Here is a 22,671-nt window from a genome sequence, read left to right as displayed (position 1 = left end):
TGAAAATTCACTGTGTACATTACCCGTTTACACTTTATATCTTCAGTTTTCTTCAAATTTCTCCTGAAGGTTTGCCCACTATTAAGATAATAGAACTTGGATTGGTCCTGAACACTTTTTTTTGTCCTTTAAGGAGATTTTTGGCAATTCTTTGGATTGGTCTCAATCCCAGTCTTCGTCTCAATCCCAGTCTTCTCAATTGGGATCCTAAGTCCTCCAAATTTCTCACTAACTTTTAATCTTTCAAATTCTGTACTTGGTAATCAAAATCTTTACTTGCAGATCTATTTTTGACATAATTTAAACAGAGTGAGCTCATGTTGAATCATCCCATTTTATTTTCTAAGAGAAGGACATCTCCAACATCTTTCTCACTCGAAAAGCAAATCCACAATAGCATGATTTGGGGGATTACCTCATGGAAAACTCTATTTGCTTTCATATCTGGGAGCTTTGCTAATATTAGTAGTTTGCAGCATGCATCTGCAAAGCTAAAGTCTCCCCAAATGCCAGCATTTCCAGCTACATTAATACCTAGTGACATTAGACAGATCTCTATTCATATATCTTGTTTTCATTCCTCTCACCTGATATTCAGCCCGGGTGTCTCCTGCCCTGTTCCTTATCTCAGTTCCACCAAGTGTCAAGGACTCCAGACCTTTGGACCAATGCAGGCCTCAGCTACAAGGACCCTCTGTTCATCCTGATTACAATATCCATCTCTCAGGGCTTATTCCAGCCAAGACTATCATCAATTAATGCTTCCTGGCAGAGGAAAATATATCTTGACAGCTTAATTGCCAGACTTTGTAGAAGCTGTCATGGTCAAGCAAATTCCTGCCAATGTCCACGGAGAGGACACCTGAACCTTTTCGGAAAGGAGATATTATTTGCAAACCAAATCTGCAGTTAAAATAGATTGACTCAGCATGTTCTGTCAAGATCAAAGTAATTCTCTTCCAACTAAGTTATTAAATTTAGGGAGTAGTTTGCAATAGGAGACAGATTAAAAGGACAGAACAGCAAACACCTGTCAAGGGTCTAGAGAAGGAATTGGGATCTAGAAAACATCACCACAGCTATAGCACGTCTTCTGTCCCCTGCATCAGCCGAGGCACATAGTGCTCGCCTTTGGGCTCCTGCCCTGTGCACAAAGAAGATCCATACTGTGATTCTAAGAGCGAGCTGCCTGCTTCACGGAGAGCGATTCAGCAAAGCTTTTTCCACCAGCCATTTGTCCGTCAGGACAGAGCCTTTCGGGACTAGAGCAGAGGGTGCAGCACGTCCCACCCAGGCTGGACAGGGAGCTGCAGGAGAGGGAGACCTTTGGTTGTCCCTGTGTGTTTACACCCTTGTGTTCATGCAAACCCCACTTGCAGTCATGTTGTGTTGACGTCTACCTGCTTATTTTCCCTTTGCCGGCCATGCCTGGAGAGGGAGGTCCACCTGGCCAAGCAGCCCTGGACATGAGCACTCTACTCCTTTCTTCTGCTGCCTTTCCAGGTTACCTCTAGTCCCAGCTGTGAATCATCTGTCAACATTTCTGCAGAATTTCACCAACATGGGCCAAGAAAGGAAGTGACCCCTTTGAGGCCAGAAGGCAGTAAAGTCAACTCATCTCTTTTTCAGAAACATATGCAGAAATTGTCCATGCTTCCCATCCACAAACCAAATTTGCGGTTGTAAGTATGCTTAACACTAAACTATTTCTTTGGGGACCTTCGACATCAAGGATCTGGATTTGTAATTTGCAAGTAGTTGCATTTACATCATACTATTTTCAGTGAACAATTTGAGTGGAATTGCTCATACCTTCATGCAGGGGAAAGCATTGAAAATTCTGGTGTTGCAGTCCCAGGGAGGGCTGGGCACCAGGAGGGCTCCTGCAGCAGACTGGAGCAGGGAGATCCCAAGGAAATGGCCCAGACAAGAGCTCCCTTTAATAGGGAAACCCTTGCAGGAAAAGACAGATGTGCTAACAGATGCTAGACAGGAGCCCTAAAGAGAGGAAAGAGAGAGGCTTATTCACAAGTCCCCAGGATAAAAGCAGATGGGCCATGGAGCAGAAGTTGTGATACTTAAGGGAAATAATGCTGAAACCCCCAGGTACCCATACGCAGCAGTTGCTTGGTGGGATTGAGTGTCACAAGCATGTAGGGAGAGCCAGGAGAGGGAGCTCTGCAGCAGATCCAGAGGGGCTTCACTGCACAAACAGCATCACGTTCTCCCTGTTGCACCTCACTCAGTTTTGAAGAAACAAATGGCCCTAAACTGCAGGATTTCTGGCACTGTCTACTGTGGCAGACTGCGAGAGGTCCCCTGGCCAGAGCACGCCTTGCTGCCATGCATGGGCTCTCCCTCCACGGCAGCTGCGAGAGCAACTGGGACGTGGTGGGCAGAGCTACCAGGCTCCGAATGGACAGACCACAGAGAATTGAGAAACACCATGGAGAGTTCAAGGTCTGCTGAGGCCTCTGCCAGAGTCAACAGTTCTCACTATATACCAAGAGGAGCATTTGCACGCCCTGAAGAATTGCATAAGTACCTAACACTTCTATTAAAAAAAAAAAAAAAAAGGCAAGAAACTCAAGGTCCCTGCAGAGAGTAATTTAGCTCAAAACCCAACTGCGTTGAGAGGCCTGGAAACCGAAGCTCTCAATTCATAACACCAGTTCTGCAAAGCCTCAGAAACTGCTGTGAACCACATGGGGTCTGTAGATATTAGCAAGAGACGCCCTTAATAAAGTGTAATTTACAGCAAACTGAAGAATCCCCAGAGTGCTGGTACCTTTCCAGTTTTGTAGAGGACTGTTTTGGCCTCATTACTGTTAGAGGGCAACGCAAAGGGTAACCAAGAGCAAACATAAAAGAAAGCGTGATAAATCCCCAATACCTCTTGAACCTTTGCCCCCTTCTCCCCAGGAACCTCATCAAAATAACGCGTGGCATTACTCACACGGAGTCCCACCGGAGCTCCGCCACAAACAGCGCTGCTCAGGACAGACATCATCATCATCGAGCCCTCGGAGTGACCTGCAAAAGGGGGTTGAAAGCAAGAAAGGACTGACCAGGCAGGCTGCTGAGAGCAGAAATGAGTTAGCATTGCTACCTCAGGGCTCTTAACAACAGCAGAGGTGGTTTTAGCAAGTCACTGTCCTGTGCCTTCTCAGCAGACGTGTTTGGAATCTGATTAATGATCCCTTATTGCCAGCTGTGATTTTTGTGGATGATAATTTCTGCTGGCAGCAGGAGAAATTCAGAAGGTGCTCAAACACCGACAGAAGAGACTACTGAGGCACTATCCTCATCAGTTCATTGCTTTTGGTGCATGGTTAATGCAGGTTTTATGGGTGATTATTTCAGAAGTTAAATACTTGAAATCACTACAAAACATAATAGCTTTCAAGTACACTGATTTTCATTTGCAAGAATTTATTTTAAGCCACAAATTGTGCGCTGCTTTTATGAAATCATGTAGATGTTCCTGCACATGATTTTAGCTGGAATCAGTAAGCAGACATCATCAGAGAACATTTTTACTGTCTCGTATTCATCATTCTCAGGCTGCATAAATAATGTTCAAGAATTTACTTGTTTCATCACAGCTCAAAGGCAGACAAACTTTGCATCCCCCAAAACAGCTAACCAGGACCAAACTGGTGACTTTCACCCTGCATGACTGTATTTGGTCAGTCATTTTCCACATAGAAATAAGGGAGGGGATTTTCAATGTAGAAATAGGCAGTAATAATTTATTTCTAAATCATAGTGTTTGCTCACATTAAAAAACAGCATACAAAATATTAATAACTACTTTTGTCAGAGTCTGCTGATAATAAAATCGGATTTTAGTATTATCAGCAGAAATAAAATATGATGTGTGCGGAAGCATTTTGAGAGTTTAAAATCAACTCTCATTAACTGCAGTAGAAAAAAAGGATTTGATAACTTAACTGAAAAAAAAAAATTCTATGTCTTTGGTGGGAATGAAATTAATTGGCATTAGGTAAAATCCTGCCAAGATCTGAAAGAAAGTCATTCGAGCCTTATCTGCAACAGAAAGTGTTTACAGATCAGGTCACAGCTAAAATGGACTCAAACACTGTGTGTGTTCACTCAAGGTCTTCTGGAAATGTCCTGCAATAAAGTTTATACAAATAAAGAATGTATTTGCTTTAAGTAACAGCTATAAAAGAAAGTACAGGAAGTGCATGCAAACTGCCAGCAGATTTCTGTTAAACCAGGATCAGTCTCCTGCTCTGCAAATCCCACGCCATTCTCAGATGTGTTGCCCCTAGTGAGCCAGGGGAGCCTTAGCTCAAAGACCTGGCTTTATCTTAAAATAGTTTCAGACTATAAATGAATTAGAACTCTCTGTTGATCAGTTACATCTCAAAACAACAATACTTTTCCTTAAATAGCTCAAGCCCTTCAACACCATAGAACTTCTCACTTCTCCATCTCCGCCAGCACCCTGAAGGAAGGATCCCTCCCTGCAGAAGATGGCTCCCAAGATGGGCACTGGCTGAGCCCTTGTGCCCACAGGGCCTTGTTTGGGGAAGAAAGTTCAGGCCAAGGCAGAAGGGTGACCCAGAAGCACATGGTGAAGGTCCGTGGGCCACCAAGATGACTGAGCTTTCTGCTTGGCCAGCACTACCTCAAGGGTGCCATCAGTACCTTCCTGCTCAGAGCAAGAAATACTGCTGGTCAAATTCACACCTCCAGATCCCAGAGACCTTCCCGGCTGTGCCCCCAGCTCAGGCTTTGGTGGGGCAGGGCCCAGCACACCATCTAACATGACCGAGGTGCATCTACTTCCCACAGCTGCTCAAAGTGGTCTGGATTTCCTCATGCCCCAGATGAGGAGGCTGGAAGAAGACACTTACTGCAACAGCTAAACTGCCAGCCCAGTACATGGAGTGCTTTTAAACCAATTTTCCTCTCTGGGTTTCCAAATGTAGACCAATTAAATATCAAAACAACCCTCTGAGGTAGGTAAGTAGCTTTTAATGTCCATTTTAAAAGCAAAAGAAAAGGGCTGAAAGGGCAGTGAAGTGGTTGACCCAAGACCCCACAATGAGTCAGAGAGAACCTGACCCCTGGTCCCTCCTCACAAAACCCCAGTCCATGCTCTTCCTCCTCGGGTCCAACATCTTTGCCAGGTATTTACAGCAGCTGGTGCACCCCTGGGGGCCTTTGCGCTTGCTTATTGCCTAAGGTGCACGCAGCGTAAAGCCAGAGTGGGGACTCGTTTGTCCCTCCCGCAAGGCTTAGTGAAGAAAAGTGACATGAAGCTGCTGAGTTATCTTTATTGTAGAAGCACACTAAGACACAGCAAGGCAGCAGAAACCGCAACAGCACGCATGGGGCAGACCTGGGAAGACACCGCTGGGTCCCCACAGCCCTTCGCCCTCCACCTGAGCAAGGACAGGCCCCGTTCACTGCAGAAGGGGATGAAGGCAGCTCTGGCAGTCCTGGGGACTTGGCAGCTCCCCTGATGCTCAACATCAACTCTTCCTTTACTTGCCCTAGGGAGACAGCAGGGAGACAGTTTATTACTACGGTCCCAGAAGGCAAAGAGACCTGACAGGACCATGAGGAAACCTCAAAGCTATGATGCTCCTATGCTCTACAGGGGCTCTGAGCCACCCCTGTATCCCCACGATGGGGGACAGGAGCACGCTGCTCTGACAGCATCTTCCCTGCTCCACAGGGACAGCTTGGCTGAAAAAAACAGAGCCAGGGGAAAAGGAATGGGTAGAGCCCAGCACCGCAGGCATTAGAAAGTTTTTGCATTCCCACGGGCTCAGCCCCACCATCCCCTGGCTGCGGCAAGAGGGAAAAGCACGCTGCAGAGCCCTTTGTCACAGCCCCGCAGCCCATCCAGGCAAGGCTGGATGCTCCAACCCTTGTGAAACACAACCTCCAGAGGACAGGCTGGCCAAGAGGGGGAAAATCACTGTCCCTCTCTCTGTACCTTTAGTCACAGCTGATCCCCAGTGTTTCCTGGCAGTCTGAACTTCATTACTTCTGGAAAGAAAAAAACAAAAAATTAGTCCATCCCAAGCACGACCACTGCTGTGTAACCCTTGCCGAGCATTAGTATCAGTGTGACAGCCCCTCCGGCCAGCTCAGCAGCCACACAAACAACTGCAGCAGAACCTGGCACCAGGGCAGGCAAGTTGGGTTGCTGCCCGCCTAGGAGCACAAGACTAATTTCAGCCTGAAGCTAGGTGCTTTCCACACCTACTACCTAACCTAAAGGTGCTGCTCTTTTTCCTCCTTCTGCCACTTTAAAAGAAGCATGACAAAATAAAGACCGTTATAAGAAAACCAGGACTTGCCCATTGCAAACTTGGGAGTTGTCTGTTTGTTAAGAGTCTTTGTTAAGAAACAGATTTTAAAAAAGGAGAAGTTCCCTTTTTTTCCCCTGACCTATTGACTAATGTGGACAGACTGGTGACTACCACATGGGTGATTTGTGGAAAAACCTTTGAACAAGTAAAGGAACTGTGAGCTATGCAGCATTAAAAGTAAAACGTGCTGGAAAGACCCACAATTAATTCATCCATATGACACAGCACTGCAGGACCTACTGGACAGCTAGCTTACCAAAACCAATATCTAAACTCAGGACTCAGACCTACATTTATCTTCAGTAAAGCAGAACAGGATCAAAGGAATTTGGTTACGGCACAGACCTCCCAGGGAAGCTGGTAAGTCCAAACGCCAGCCAGCCTGAGGCCCCAAGGGACCGGCTGTCTCTGCAGCAAGGTTTTCCACTACAGCAGTGCACAGATACATCCTTTAGTGTCAGATCTCTTTCAAACCACACTGCTCCCATCCCTTCTTACAAGCATCCCTCCCTGATGGCAACCTGGTCACCAGGCATGGAGAGTTGCCAAAAACACCTGGAAATCCAGTAGGAGCTTTGCAGGCAGGAATGGACGCAGACACTGAGCTGCAAAGGGATGACGTGGCTTGGACACACATTTTGTCAGGCAACCCAGCACCCTCCATGGATAATTTCAAAATATAATTCGAGGAAATATTACGTTCAGGTAACAATTCCTTATCTTCCTCCAAAGCTTAAAGAGAGGCCTTTGCATTTTCATTCTGCACATTTCAACTGTCTAAAATAATTTCTGAAGCCAAAAGCAGTGTTGGAGATGGTTTCCTCTGGGTTTTAGTAGCATATATTGAGTGCCTGGATCTTCAATAGAAAGAAGAATTCATTATACCGCAAGTGACCACGAATTTAAGTGCTGAAAATAACATTGCTCTGTACATTGTTCATAACCTTCCATAAATTTCCAGTCTGATTCTTCAGATGACAAAATATACATAAATAAAGAATAAATCATTTTATGTGAGGGTTTATGTTTGGCTTCTTTTGCCCCAAGGAAAAAGCTTATCCCTTTCCCTTTTAATTGCATCCAACTCTCCTTGGAATACTTAACACAGCTACAAGCCGTCTGACTTTCAGTAAATGGCATATTCCTCTAATTGCAGAGGCTTGAGAGCTGTAACAGCTTGGTAAAACACAAACCAGTAAGGAATTCCAGACCAGGCACAGTTTTGTGGGAATCCTCTCTATTTTTCAGTTGGCATGGTATACCCAGTCTCATCTGTCTTGGGCAGCGTGAGCACAGTCACCAGCAGGCTTGTGTAGTGCCTGGTCTCCCCGTGCCCCCCAAATACACAAGCCAACAGTGGCTCCATCACACTAAAGGTCAAGACACAAAGGCCTCCAGTATGATCACAGGCAAAGTTATTTCTCTCTGCACTACGATTTCGTCACCTTTAAACAAAGCTGAGAGCTTGAGAGCACTCTGCTGCTTTACAGAAGAGGGGAAGAGGAGCTGGGATGTTTACTTATTAATGTTTTGGGGATCTGGTGGCCTTGAGCAGAGGAAGGCATGGCGTGACAGCTATCCCACAGGAAAGCTCTTTGCTGCCTACAAACACATTGATACCAAATTCATATTCAGAATCCAAAGCTCCTATACAAAGTTTTACGGAACTTCTCTTTGGCTGGTTCAATATTTCAATTCTCTCCAGGTTTGGAGCGGGAACAAATCTCAGTATTTCCCTGGGGATGAATATTCAGTTTCTCAAGAGTTCATGCCAATACAGAGGACAGTCCTCTCTGGGTGCTACCAGGCATCCTGCGCACCCAAGAGACAAACTGGGAGACCCCGGCTGCAAATCAAAGTGCTGGAGACTGCCAAGCTTCCACTGGTGGAAAGACAAAGCACAACTAAGAAACGTTTAGCTCATCCCACATAGCAGATGGTACATAATGTCAAGGCTCAAGACCTTTCCCAAAAGTATGCCACCTAGTGTATAACTTTCACTTCCCAACCGCCTCCCTGGATATTATGTGGGAAATGAGCCCTTTATGGTTTATGCAGTTCTGGTCCTTCTGGCCTCACCAAAGTCCCAAGAGGGAAGCCAGATGTTTTCCCAGATATGTCACTCTCCTACCATAAAGTCTAGGTAAAACATGGAGAACTATGCCCAGGTTATATATTAAACCCAAGTCTGAATCTGTATTTAAACATCCAGACCACGAGCACCCAACTCCTGAGGCTCTAATGATCCCACCACAGATGCAGGGGCCAGGCTGGCTCCCCAGCATGCTCTTGGAGTGAGAAATGGAATGCTACCCACAGCCAAGAGGCACTTTGGGTGGGTGTTTTCTCCACCTTTCAGCAACATCCCATCCCAGGGGAGGGAAGAAAAAAAAAAAAGAAAAAAAAGAAAGGAGATAGAAGGCTCCAATACCCCTTTTCCCTCCCAGCCTGTGGTACAACTGAGCCCTCCCAACCTGCAGGACTCCCAGTGCTGACCCTAACAGTACCAGAGCATGCTGCACCACATGGCTGAAGAGCAGCTGTAGAGCATGACTTTAATTAGCCTGTTAGTTCAGTTAACTTTTTCATTCAATTAACCTGTTAGTTAACCTGCCTGCAGGGTCAAGGTGTTAACCCCCAGCTACTGCTGAAGAGCACAGCAGGGCAGCTGGTGACTGACTGCCAAGTACTTCTCATTTTTCACTCTCCATTATGTCTGCCTGGATCAGCCCCCCCACGCTGAGACAGTGCCAACAGAGGAGTTTCACAAGAGGAAAGGAAAAGATTGATGCTTCCATAGCCCAGCCGTGGCACGCTGCTTACCACTTCAGGGGCAGGCTTTCGGCATTCACCTCGATAGTTCACCGTGATGTAGCTCGAAGCTTTCCTGCAAAGGGTGGACAAGACATTGCTTATTATTCCCTTTCAGTGCCACAGCTCTCTGCCATCGGCATGACAGTCCTCTGTGGACTCCTTAACACTTCGATGTGACTTCCAATATGATGGCATTTATTACTCCCCAAACAATCTTATGATCAGGCAGAAGGGGAATAGGGGACTCTGGAAACTTGTGTATCTTAATTAGCTGTCATCATATTAATCTCAGGCATTTTGATCTATGTTTGCTTAACAGCAAGGCACCAAGGACACACTTGATAGTGAGTCATGATATATCAAAACAAACACTGTACTGCAAAAGACACTCGGGAATGGTGGATAGCCCTGTATTACTGAAATCTCTCCGCCTACTCACATGGCAGCTGAACACAAGTCACATTCATTTTTGTATGTTTTCCCATCAGTGCCACAGACTGGTTGTGAGGATTTGCTGCAGAAAATCCTTCCACCCTTTACCCCGTGCAGAATTCGATCACAGTCCAGCTGAAGAGAGAAAGAAATCACATTTGGTGCTGGTTCATTTGCAAGACCCTCCTTCACACAACTTAAAAACACCTACAAACCAAGCCTTGCCGTGGGGCCCCTCTGCCCTGCAGCATGTCCGCCACACCTCCAGCAAGGCCAGGCTTGTAAAGAGATAGTGTGTCCTGTTGGACTGGCCGGCCAAGCTTTTGGGGACAGAGCCCTCCCTGCTCCACTGCCAGGCAGAGACCCACTCATCTGATCCACCTCGGTCCAGGTCAGGTTTATTTCTCTCACCAGGGATCCGCAAGAAGATGAAAACTTCTGCTACCTGTCCCTAGTCCTTCTTATCAGGGCTTTGATACCGATTCATCTCCAAGAATAAGGATGAAACCCACTGGTCAAAATTAAGGGAAAAAACCTCTACAGCACACTGCCACTGCCCAAGGGCAGTGCGACACACAGCACAACTTCTGACACCCACCAAGTTCAGAGACACAAGCAGATATGAGCAGCTATAACTAATTAAGGGTGCCCTCTTGTTTCCTCTCAAGCATGACAACAGGAACATTTAAACACAGCTTTCCTTACAAACCACACATGGCACAACCAGGACAAACACACAGCACAAGGAGTGGCCTTTGGGGACCCCAAAAAGCCTCTCACGCTCAGGTCTCCACCCTATAAGCAAGCCAGGGTGGGTGTTTGCAGAGTCATAGCAAATTTCAAACAGCAGAGGTCAGAGATACCACAGCCTGTTCCCTGGCACACACATAGCCCCTTCCTCAGCCTGGCCACCCACCTCTGCTCCAGGTGTTGAAAAAAGAGATGAAGGAGTGACTAATGGGTTCCCATCCCCTTCTCCAGGTGCTACAAAACATGTTGCAACACTTGCAAATGATGCAATCGCAGAAGAGCTGCAGCTGGGATGGAGAGGACATTCCACCTCCCATCCCACCCAGAGATGCAGCATTTAGCACAAAATGATGGCTTGTCAACAGCATTACAGGGTGGAAAGCACCACAGGGAAGGAAGATTTCATGCAAGGCAGCACGGAGGGGGGTCGGTGACATTGGGGTGCTGTGATAGCACCTGCTGGTTAAACATCACTTGCTAATTTCATTAATGTGCTGCTTCCTCCCTCATCTGGGTAATTACCAATGACACGAAAGCCAACAACACCGACCTTTGCAATTCTCTGCTAGATGCCTTCCTGCACACCAGACATTGCTGCCTGCAGTATGACCCATGTGCCTGCATTACCGCCCAGGGCAGGCGCCCACCCCACTGGCAGCCCCCCATATCGCAGGTCCCAGCAGCCAGTGCCACCACTCTTCTGGCTCTGGGGAATTGCCTGTGACAAAACCCACGGGTGGCCCTGGAAAGAGGAGAGGAGCAGATTTGCTCTCTGAATCACCTCTCGTCTGTCAGGCTCATCAGCATCCACTCCCCCTCCGGTGCCACCAGGAAATACCACTAAGCCCTGAAGCAGACTGGCATTATTACACCTAATACCTCCTCGGGAATGCATCAGAATTGCTGTACCTGAACCACCTACCAGGATTTTTAACTCAAATATCCCTTTTCTAAAAGCAGTCGGTGACAGAGGTTTCAGACAGAGTTAAGTAAGGTCCCTCCAGCCCCATAGAAACACATTTCCAAAATGTTATTTAAATTACTGTATGCAAATGCTAGAGGGATTAAAACATCAGGTCATCTTTTTTAATCATCCTAGCTCTTCACAACACCCTGTGGCAGCAAGATCCACAGTTTAGTCACCCTTTTTATGGTAACTTATTTTCTCTTATTAGGTTCATATTTTCCACTTTTAGCTTTGTTGAAACTATTGCATTTCCTTCCTGTGGAGACAAGGAAGAGGAGACACCCCCACCTTCCTCCCATGTTATTCCATACACAGTCATCATCTATCACTCAGTGTTCCCCCCTTTAGCCCTCCCTCCCCCTGCCAACCTTGTCCTCATCCCCTGGTCAGCACCATCACCCTGCTCTGGCCATGGCCTTTAACTCAGCACCTTCTCAACATGTGGGGGGTGGCACTCCTCACCCCACTTTGGCTACTTGTGGAGCAGACATCCAGCCTGAGCTCAAGACCAGCACCCCCATAGCTGATGTACGTAAGGATCCAAGCCCAGAAGTAAAACTGGCTTAGGAGGGCCCCATATGGGCACATCCAGCCCCACTCCCCTTCCCTCTGCTTCAGGGTGAGATGATACAGGGGTTAACATCAGGATACAGATGCTTTCACTCATTCAAACCCTTTCAAGGACATGGGGCCAAGTGAGAAGATTTAGGGTCACAGGAAGAACAGGAGCAGCTGCTGGGAAAGGAGCCGGCAGGAGCTCAGCACCAGCAGAGGAGCACTCCGTGGGAGAAGTCCCCATCTCTGCCCACGCAGCTGCCATCTGAGATGCAGGAGGTGGGTTTACCAGCTGGTAGGCATCGGTGTCGCTGTCCTGCGCCTTGCGACCTGGTGCCGGGTTGCAGTTCCTACCGCTCTGAGCCGCGTTTCCTTGGGGGCTGGCAGGGAGAGAGTGGAGAGGCAGCTCATCACACCACCCCTCCCAAACAGGGGGAGCACAGTGCAAATCCACCTTCCCTGCAGACCCTCACAGTTCTCAGGGAGCTGCTGGCTCTACAGTATCCACCCACCCACCACTATATGTGAGGGCGAGAAGCCCCCCCAGCCACACGCTAACAGGGAGGCAGCTGACAGCAGGACAAACCTTGCCCTGTGCTCAGCCCAAGTGCATCACCACCCCAGGGCTCTGCACCCCTGTGTCTGCTGGCATCGCTTGGTGGATGGGAGGGTGAAGGGATTGCACCAGCCAAAAGCAAGAAATCTCAGAGCTCCACAGCAAAGGCTCTGAAAAAGCAGCAGCTGAGTCCTGCTCAGGTCCAGCAGCTATAAAACAAACAGGAGTGCCTGAGCAGTGCCCAGAAAACACATGGTACACTGGGCACTGCATCCAAGCCAGCAAGTGAGGATGAGCCAGGGACAGGCAGACACATGTGCCCTGCCAGGAGGCAGGGTTTGCTGGGCAAAGGTGTCCTGAGAGGGATTTTGAGCACAGCAATCACTGGTGCTTCACGCACAGGAAAGTCAAGGCCAAAAAAGGAGCAAGGGTTGAATGAGAAACATGCCCACTCTATGTGTCTCTTCCCCATCACCAGCCTATAGCCAGTGGGGAGAAGTGCTGTACTGAGCACCAAACACTGCAATGTTCTATTCTCCATCCCAGACAGTGCCTCTTGTGTGCTACTGAACCATTCCTGCTCCAATTAACCTCCTAACCACCCCTAGGAAAAAAACATGTAGGTGGAAGGGGGCAGAAACCCGGGGCCAGGAATTGTGGAGTGGTCAGGGGGACAGGGTGCCATCCCGGGTGATGCTGAACTTACCCTCTGTTTGACGAGAAGGGACGTCTCTCATTCACACCCTTCTGTGACCCCGAACCACCGCAGCTCTTCTGCAAAAGGGGCAGGATCACATTCAACAACCAAACACAGAAATAACTTTTATACAACTAGAGAAGCAGCAAAGGTAAAGCAGCTCCTGTCCTCCCCCTTTGTCCTTCCAGACCCAGAGAATTACAGGGCTGTTCTTACAGAAGCAGGTTTGATGCTGGCTCCATACCCATCCATTGGCTTTAGTACCTGAACCTGAATAGTCTGAACCTGCCCTTTATCTCTCATATAACATCACACCACCAGGAAAGCGAGAGGGGCTGTTCTGTCGGGTCCAAACACGCCCACTTTGTATGCTCACACGCAGGTCCATCCCACAAATGAGCGAGGTGTTGCAATACAATCTGCTTCTCCCCCACTGTTAGTTGGCTCCAGCATCCCAAGCACCATGGTCACCCCAGGCTGACTGCAGTCAGTCCCTGGCCATCAGGATCCCACAGATTCTCACCAGCCCCTTCCTCTGAGCTCAGGGCAGGCTCCTAGCTCCATCTCACCTGGTTTGTACTCTCTGAACCGAGCGGTTTGTTGCGCTGGGCAGTTCCACCAGACTGACCTCCTCTTTGGGCTTCCTTTTTGCTAGAAGGAAAGACGGGGAAAAGGGAGTGCTATGGCAGTGTGACTGCCACCAGCACCCAGGGCTGCCCTGTAAGCCAGCATCATGCCATTAGGCACCACCTCCCCATCCGCAGTCCCTGTTCCTGGTGGTCCTGTTCCTAATTCCCACCCCTAAGCCTTCTCCCTTCTCCTCACCATTCCCACTGTACGCTACATCCTGGATCCAGGTGGCTGCTTTCATATCAGGGCTGCTTCTGCATATGCTCTATGGGAGTAGAAAGAGAGCATCTGGAAGGCAAAGTACACGCATGGGAAACTCCTCAGGAGCTGCCCATGCCCGACAGTCTCCTGGGAAAGGGGTTGCTCTCTATTAACCTTGCTGCTTCTCCTCTACTCCACGCTGCTTCTCATCTGCCCCTGGGCCCTTTGCGCTGAAAGGGAAGTGGGAAGATGGGCAATGGCCAGAGCCCTACTGCCGGAGCATCTCTTGGAGGGCCACTGGGATTCAGAACTCTTTCCCAGGCATCGCCCAGATGCAGCTCCACAGGCAGAAGCTGCAGTTTTGCAGCCAGAGGTTTCCCTCTTTGCTGTTGTTGCTCAGAAGAAGCCGTACTCACAACTTCTCAGCGCACATGAGACATTTGTTGATGTGCTGCTTGCCAGAGGAATCCCGAACAGGGTCATTTTCCCTTGTGCAGGACAGTCGTCCACCAGCTTCAAACTGGGAGCGATACTCACTGCAGTCATCCTGTGGAAGGAGGGCAGTGGTTAGGGCACCCTGTCCTCCTTGCCTTATTGATCTGATTCTTAGAAACTTGGGGTTTCCTGCAGGAAAGCATTGAACCATTACAACGCATCATAGGAGAGCCTGGGTGTGGGCGAGAGATGAGGCTGTGCAGAACCAGCCACTTAGTATATAAACAGAGGAGTGAGTCAGAAAAATTACGGGTCCTTCTGCCTGGACAGCACGTGTTGGGAGTTTTCTAGTGTGGTCCAACTAATTATTATTCTCCTTGTTGGGCTATCCAAAGCATGCCAGTGATGTGACTGATACTGTAATGAAGTCCCTCCCACTTCTCCCAACATCCTTAATACACAGCTACAGCCTTTTCCCGGATTGTAGCTCAGATAATAATTTCATTTACAAAGCAAGTAGCATCCCCAAAACCAACCACACTTTGGGACATGTCAATCAAGAAGCAGCAGTTAAAACATGAAAGCATAATGCAAACATACTTAATAGTCCATGAGCAGTGGAAGGTTGTTTGGAGAATAGATGATTAATTTGTTACCTTTTAAAAAAATCACTGTACAGAAACCTGTTATGTAACATGGATGCAAACGTTCAGTCCCTCTAATTTCAACTATTTCAGACACTGCAATAGTGAATTCCAAACAGCAAGTACAGACTGTTAAGATAAGTAACTGGATCCCACTTACCCTTGATTTTTTTACAAGTAGGTTTTAACGCTTGCAATTTTCTGCCCATTTTGTGCATAGGGGAGTTTTGGCTAGCTTGCATTAAGGTCCTTAGCAGGTCACTGACCTCATCCTTTGCTTCACTCGGAAGTTTCCAGCATCTCAACCTCTCTGCCGGGGAGGTTTTCCCCAACATTGTGTGCTGCATCCCATCCAGGACACCTCAGCCTCCAGCTCCTCAGCTTTGCTACTGGACTAACGCTGGCAAAATGCTCAGAGTGCAAAGCCCCACATCTCCCTAGAGCCAAACTAGCCATGGGTAGGAGATACATGATCCGGCACAGGATGAGCCTGCACCTGCTGTGGCCAGCAGCCACGTTGCATTGCTCCCATCAGAAATAAATGGCGCACCCCACTTCAGAGGTCTCCCCGAGAGCCTCGCTGCTTCTCCCCATCACCAGCATGCACTCACACCCCTGTGCAGTTCACGCAATGCTTTCCCTCCCCAACAAGCCCCGGCAAGCTCTCCCAGCCCCTCTGTGCCTCATTCCTTGGGACCAGCCCAGCTCAGCACCCCAATCCTCCACCTCAGAGACAGATCTGCCTTCTCCTAATAGCCTCTCTCTCAAATGGTCTCCCTTTGAACTAGCAGTTCTGGAGCTCTGTTAACTTACCGACCTCTGCGGCAAAAACCTCGCTGAGCACATCCAAGACTTGCATTTGCCTTTTTCATGGCTTGTCACATCCCTGACCCGCTAATAAAGGCAGGGCTTTCTTATCCTTTGTCACTTCTAACTGACAAGCAGGAATTCTTGTTAATCACTGACTGTGTGATCTTGCACTGCTATTACATTTTCTCTTGTTTCTATTACTCCAGGCCTCGGTGCTATCCAATTAGTCCTGAGTGATCTGCTGATCCTCCCCTGCTGATACTACCTCCCAGCTTTGCCATCAGCAAATTTCACTTACAGTTCCATATTTTTGTGTCAAAGTCATTAAGAAAAGCACTGAAACAGGATTATCCCCAAGACTGAGGCTTAAGGGGACCGCACCAGTCCCTACCGTAGCAGCAATCGAAAGGTAAGTTTACAGAGCTGCTTTTGCCACCAAAGCATCAGTGCACAGGGGCATGGTGGCTGCAGGGTGGCAGGGCAAAGGTGGCAAATGGCAGCTCCATGAGAACAGCGTTTCCAACAAGAAGAGCTAAAACTGAGTCACAGGCCCATGTCAATAGCGCAGGGCTGAGCTCCTCTTCCAGAATACAATGATTTCTTGAGCTTTGCAGAGTTCAAATTTAGAGCCTTTCACCCAGATTTTTCTTTTTCACCTAATTAGCACCCTCAGCAGCACTGACTTGTCCACCCTGAAACCAGGTTTCAGAACAGCGCAGCACACCTGGTTTCTTACTCCGATAGGATTTGCCTGTCCCTAGATCCACAGGTCAGTGGGAAAGACCGTAACATTCAGGCACAAGTTGTTCACTTGGGGGATTTAAGAGCATGAACAAGAAATAAAGAAGGAAAGGAAAGTGGATCTCAAAATTAAATCAGTGGAGACTGAGCAACTGAGTTGAATAATGTTGCCTTTTCTCTATCTTGGGTGAAAACCCAATAAATTTTATATTGACCTGCCTAATACTTTAATCTCACCTTATCTTTTCCTTGTCTGTTTTTAGATAACTTCCGTTCATTCTCCCTTTTGCTGGAAGAGAAGCAAGATGAGAAAGTGAATACCACAGTGCTCCAGGGACTGAGAGGTTTTCCCCGACGTCAGCTGCAGGAGGAATGAGCGATCCCGTCTGCTGGCGTCGGCAGCCGTGTCATTCCAGCAGCTGCTTTCTCAACAAAAAAGGTGTTTTTTTTCTCTACTCACAACTTCTCTGCACACATGATGCACTTATTGCTGTGTTGCTTCCCAGAGGAATCCCGGACAGGGTCATTTTCTCTGGTGCAGGAAAGCTTCCCTTTCTTGAACAGATCCCGAAACTCTCGGCAGTCATCCTGTGGAAATGCCAAAAGCATGGGTTGACACAGGTATGCTGACAGAGGGACACATCTCTACAAATCCACAAAGGATTATCCAGCCAATTAATTACATTTCCAACAGTATTTTGTTTCCTTGAGGTGTAACTCAGTGGAAAACCATAGTTTTCCTGATGTGTCCTCTTAAAACTACAGCATGCAACATAAAACAAATAAATCAGTGTGTTTACATGAGCAGATTTGTCTCTTGCATCCAGGGTAGCCTTATTTCTACTTCTAATAGATAAGACATGCAAAAGCCTGCCCAAAGGACCTAGGTTCTGCTCCAAGTATAAAAGCTACAATTTCTCAGTGAATTTTCAATGAGGAAGTAATTCTTCCCATCTCTCGTGAGAGAACACACCACCAAGAATTTTAAAATCCATACGCAGTAAAAAGATGAAGCTGCAGGCATAAAAAAAAAAATCCTGGCTCACCTCACATTCGCAGGTATGCTAGAGTAAGAGGTGGGCATTTTTACCTTCCACTTCAATTAATGCGTAATGTCATGTTAACCAAAGCACTCTATTTCACAAAAGGCTTTTGTAGCAAAACCTGCTTAAGCATTTCAGCCTGGTCTTTATTTTCCTCTGAACAGCCTTCCTATAACTTTCAGGGCACACAAGCAGGTTTGTAGCATAAGAAACACATGCCACATGTGAAGTCTTTAGGTTCTTTTATGCAGCACTTTTAAGGTTATCTGCCATGTGATCTGTAATACGTTTTTTTCCCCTCACACTGTGTAGAGGAGATGGTTTGATAACTTATCCTAGCTCTGCAGATGGCAAAGTCAAGCCTAGAAAATGACTTGCCAAAAGCCAGACAGAAGATCTATGATTGAACAAAGAAATTCAGTGTAGGTCTCTTCCTGACACTGTGAAACTGTCCTGTCTTCAGGACCACACTTTGGCAATTCAGGTGTTTAAAAGCTATACTTTACAAAGCCTTTAAATTGCCCAGACAGACAAGAGCTAGAAAGCTACCCGGCTTAACCAGATGTAAAAAAAAAAAAAAAAAAAAAAAAAGTTAAAAAAATCACTGCAACCAACTTTATCTGATGGAAACCAATTCACTCCTATCTAGAATAAAAACTCAAAAAGACAACTCCCTCCACATAAAGACCTGCTATCTAGAAAAACAGCTATGGGTAAAAGAAACCAGCCAGGTGCATCAACAAGATAAACAAGGGACAATTAGAGCCAGCCTGCTCCCACACCCTGCCCTAGTCAGAGCTCACATGCACCATCACTGCTATTAAGTATTTGTCAGATGCCAGTGGTATGCCTTATAAACAGGCAGGTATCCTCCTTAGCCTATACTCTGGATCAGGCACAGACCATATGTGCCATGGCGGTAATTGCCCAGTAGGGACTAGATTGCCTGGGAGGTGCCACAAGGAGTTTTGGTTTTTTTTCTGCTCATAGATGGCACAAAGTCTCACCCTCCTTCAAACCCTTTTGCCAAGGCAGAGCACGCTTGCCCTGCTCCCATTTCAGGCACATTGCTGGGCCCTTCCCCATCAGCCAAGCCAGCGTTTCCCACACTGCAGACAAGGAAACGCACTTGGCAAGTGGGTCAGAGGCAGAAGACGTAATGCCACCGCATGATCCTGCTCCCAGCGTGCCAATAAACTGGCTTCGGTAGTGATGTTTCACCTTACCTCTTCCAAGGAGTTCGCATTCCTGTTCACCTCTCCACCACTCCCTGTGTTTTTTGAGTGTCTCTCCCTGCAAGAAAGGAAGGCATGAGTGACAGAGCAGCATGCAGTCCCGGGACATAAACCCAAAATAGCTGGTGATTAAAGGCGAATCCGGCAAATCCTGCCAATCCCACCTCCCCATTGCACAAGGAAGCGGGATGGACCAGCACTGGGGCTCCAGCTCAGTGAGACATGCCTGGGGTGTTTAGCACCTCTGCACTGGGGGCATTTTGCCATCTTTTCTCTCTGCCTAACATCCAGGTGGTTCTATCCTATTAAACACCATCCATGGAAACAAGAAACTAAATCCATGTATGTTTTCACCCCAGATTTGCTCCTTACATCCTGTGGTATGTCCCTGCCATGTGATAAACTGGAGAAAGCTACTAGGTTCACAGAGTTGCTGAAGAGCTATTAACTGGTCTCTCTGGCCCAGGACTACGATTCTACACCATGGAGCCCCCCAAGAGTGGGCTCATCACTACAGGAGGAGAGGACATGCTGCGGGTGGGCAGGATGCCCGCTGGACCCTGCACACAAGCCGGCGGGCAGCCGATACTCACAGCAGCCTTTGGCACATCAGGCACTTGTTGAGGTCTACTTTGCCATCCGGGCTGCTGACGGGCTCCTTGTTGGTGGGACAGGAAAACTTCCCGCTGCGCAGAAGTGACCAAATTTTCATGCACTCATTCTGAAAAGCACAGAGGAGGACAGTCAGTGGAGGTTCCCTCAGAGGCCATCAAGATTCCGAGAACAGTTCATTCACATTTAAGTTTTTTTGGGTGGGCTACGTGCTCTCAACGCCAATAGTCTGTTTGCACGAGGCCTGAGGCTACCACACTCCTCATCCTCATCCCTCGCCACACACCAGGCGTGGTACAGGCTGCACCCAGAGACCTGCCTGTGGCTCTGAAGCCAGAAAAGACAATGAGAAAGTTCAAAACCCATTGCAAGGGTGATTATTCATGGGAAAAGGAGTACATATTCAATTTGCATACAGCCATAAATTGCTGCCCGCTGCAGGGGAGGAATCTGTTATAAAGTTTGTCAAGAGCAGAAAATATAGCCCTAGAAGTACTAGTGGGATGCAAGAGTAATGAATCGACCAGAGTGACTGAAGAGCGATTCAGGTGCAAGACTGAAGCACAGAAAAGTACAATCCTCTTAGGAAGCTGAGCAATAATATTGTGTAATGCTGCAGCAACCAATTGCCGCCTCTGCTGGGTAACTGAAATGCAGACTAGGGAGAATCAATGAACCATTTAGTTATTTTTGGCTACTATGTTTTCTAAAATGGTTTTTACTAAGGAGAGGCAAGCTTGTTTGATTAAAATGTGAATGGAGCTGACTTCTCAGTCATTGAATCAAATAATTTTCTGAGACTCAAAGGACTTGCCTTAATTCTTTTAATTACCAAACTCAGGAATTATCGCAAGTAGGGGTTTCTCCTGGATCAGGAGCAAAATTCTGAAATATCATTGGAAATATAATTCATGCCATTTCTAACTTCCTCTCATGAGATTTCTAGCCCAGAGCTGTTCAGATATGTGGTCAGCATAGTGCACCAAACATAACAGTCAGCTAGAGACATTGCTGTATTACAAAAGTATTGTCTCTAAACATGGAGAAATTCACTGCTTTTTCCACCACTGAAAAAGCATTATGATATCTAAGTATAGTCCATCTAAATGACTTTGCTCAGAGCATGCATTAAGCAGTGTATTTGGCAAAACAAAAGGAGAATCAGAATAGAAAAGGTTGGACTTGCCTTAATTGAAGCTTGGCTGGCAACATCTGTGACAGAAAAACCAACAATGAAACCATACAAAATCTTTGAAGGGAAATTTTAAATCAAAAGCATTTAATTAAAACACTTGATGCAGTTTCCTAATCTACCCAAATACCTCCAGATAAAAGCTAATCCAATGCATTATTATACACTGATAGAAAGGACTGGGCATTAGAGACTTCCTGGAACATTGCACTTTTTGTCATTCAAATGCAAAAGCTCATCCATTTTTTGCATCTTTCTTCCCTCCCTGTGTTACTTTTCTCAGGCTTAAAATCCAAGTTCCAGGGATGGTTCAGTAACTGTTTCTCTATTATTCTACCCCACTACCTTGGTAGTTGTATCAACCTTACCCAAATGTTTTTGGCTTTCTTCATCTTCACTTAAAATTGGGATACCAGAGCTAGACCACTGGTTTTTGTCCAAAACTTCAAATTCCTTTCAAGGCCCATTCCATTTGCAGTACTTCACGTAAATTACCAAATCAATAATGAGTCAGCAGGTGGGTAGCTGATACATGTTTCTTTCTACTAAGCCACTTATAGCTGGTATAATACGTTTCATCCTCTTCTCTTGCATCATCAGTGGCACCACAGGGAACCATCAAGAAATCCTCCGTTAGCACTTTTTCAACAGAAATAGGCAGTAAAGCAAAAGACCACTGCATCAAGCCTAAACTCCTGCTGAAGTCTCTCTACTGTAGCCATATGAAAATGCATTCCTTAGTAAGTGTTGACAAGAAATTCCAATTTTTCTGAATTTACCAAAAAGTGTATTATGCTTTTGTTCAAAGTAAAGCTATTTATGTAAAAATTCAGTCTGGTTGGAAATTTGTATTCCTCCACTTAGACAACTAGGGGTTTGGGTTTTTTTGTTTGTTCTTAAACTGTTAACTCTACTAAAAATAGATACATTCACCTATCAGTAGAACATTACCATTTTCATCACCATCACAAGAGAAAAAGCCATTTTCAAGAATGTATTATACCAAATCAATACAAGTAGTACAGCAAAAAAGATGGTCTTCTGGTTATGCTGCTGTGCTTTTTAAAGAACAAAGACTCTCTAATCCTCTATCTCCCTGCCTTTACAGGAGTTTCCAGGCTGTGTCCTCTGCCAGTCCCAGATTTCAGCACAGAGAACATCAGAAATTACTAACCTGAGAAGAAGCAGAAAAAAGCCAGAGCAAGGACCACCGAGGCACCTTCTATTTTCATGGTGAGGGTGGCAGTTGTTTGCCTATGTTGTCTCTATTAGTGCATTGCTCAATGAAACTCAAAGAAAGGGCTCAGGTCAGATCACATATATATAGATGACCAGATTCTCCGCCTTTGTTATGACATAATCTTCCCAAGAACCATCATTAGCTGCAAAAACCAGTTTGATGACAGTAGCTCTAAATTCTAATGATCCCATTAACACAATTAATTTCCATAAGGATGGGACATATTTGAGTCACTCCCTGCATTTTGTCAAGGTAAGAAAATTATAAATAGATCATTTCAGTTTCCCCACGCAGTCAGAGGAATTCTTGCTTTCTTTAGGGTGGTTTGTAAGACAGAGGTACCCCAGTCGGCACACCACTAATACCCTTTCATATCCCAACAAAATAGCTGAAAGGGTTTTATTTTAATAACGTGGCTCCAGCAGAGACAACAGGAAGGCCAGGTCACTCAAGACCTCTAGAAGTCATTCTGCTTTTATTAAAGCAACTCAGGATGAGCTTTAATAGTAAGCATTCAGGCAAGGTTGAAAAACATCACATTTGAGGCTTTGTTGAAATTCTTTGAGTTTGATGCTACAGTTCACATAGCAGCTGTGCTAATGAGAAAACCATACTGATGAATCCTCATCCCTTCCCTGTCTCTCCCTCTTGTTTTCAGAAGAAATTGCAATGTTTTTAGTGAAAACATTTTCTCAGCCCACATGGGACCTGGCAGACCATATAGATACTGCTCTTCAAGCAGATCAGTGCTCAGAGAGATG

General features: G+C 46.6%; 1 protein-coding gene across 3 annotated transcripts; it reads right to left on the bottom strand.

The window, feature by feature from the left end:
• Positions 1-5,293: 5,293 nt before the first annotated feature.
• Positions 5,294-21,966, bottom strand: LOC138682317 (serine protease inhibitor Kazal-type 5-like). Of its 3 annotated transcripts, none has more exons than XM_069772471.1 (14): positions 21,845-21,966; positions 20,665-20,690; positions 19,460-19,587; positions 18,858-18,924; positions 17,049-17,176; positions 16,826-16,877; positions 14,375-14,505; positions 13,697-13,778; positions 13,137-13,204; positions 12,164-12,254; positions 9,610-9,737; positions 9,180-9,243; positions 5,978-6,030; positions 5,294-5,528 (listed from the first exon to the last, which is right to left on the bottom strand). In XM_069772471.1, the coding sequence occupies exons 1-13, from the start codon at positions 21,900-21,902 to the stop codon at positions 6,025-6,027; spliced, it is 1,029 nt and encodes a 342-aa protein (XP_069628572.1). In that variant the 5' UTR covers positions 21,903-21,966; the 3' UTR covers positions 5,294-5,528; positions 5,978-6,024. The 3 variants fall into 3 exon arrangements, with proteins under 3 accessions (XP_069628572.1, XP_069628573.1, XP_069628574.1); XM_069772472.1 differs by having other exon boundaries at positions 5,978-6,027; XM_069772473.1 differs by lacking the exons at positions 9,180-9,243; positions 9,610-9,737.
• Positions 21,967-22,671: the final 705 nt, after the last annotated feature.

This window comes from Haliaeetus albicilla, chromosome 27 (genome assembly GCF_947461875.1).
Source record: "Haliaeetus albicilla chromosome 27, bHalAlb1.1, whole genome shotgun sequence".
Lineage (NCBI taxonomy): Eukaryota > Metazoa > Chordata > Aves > Accipitriformes > Accipitridae > Haliaeetus > Haliaeetus albicilla.
The sequence above is the reverse complement of the archived record's forward strand: the minus strand, read 5'-3'. Positions and strand labels throughout refer to the sequence as shown.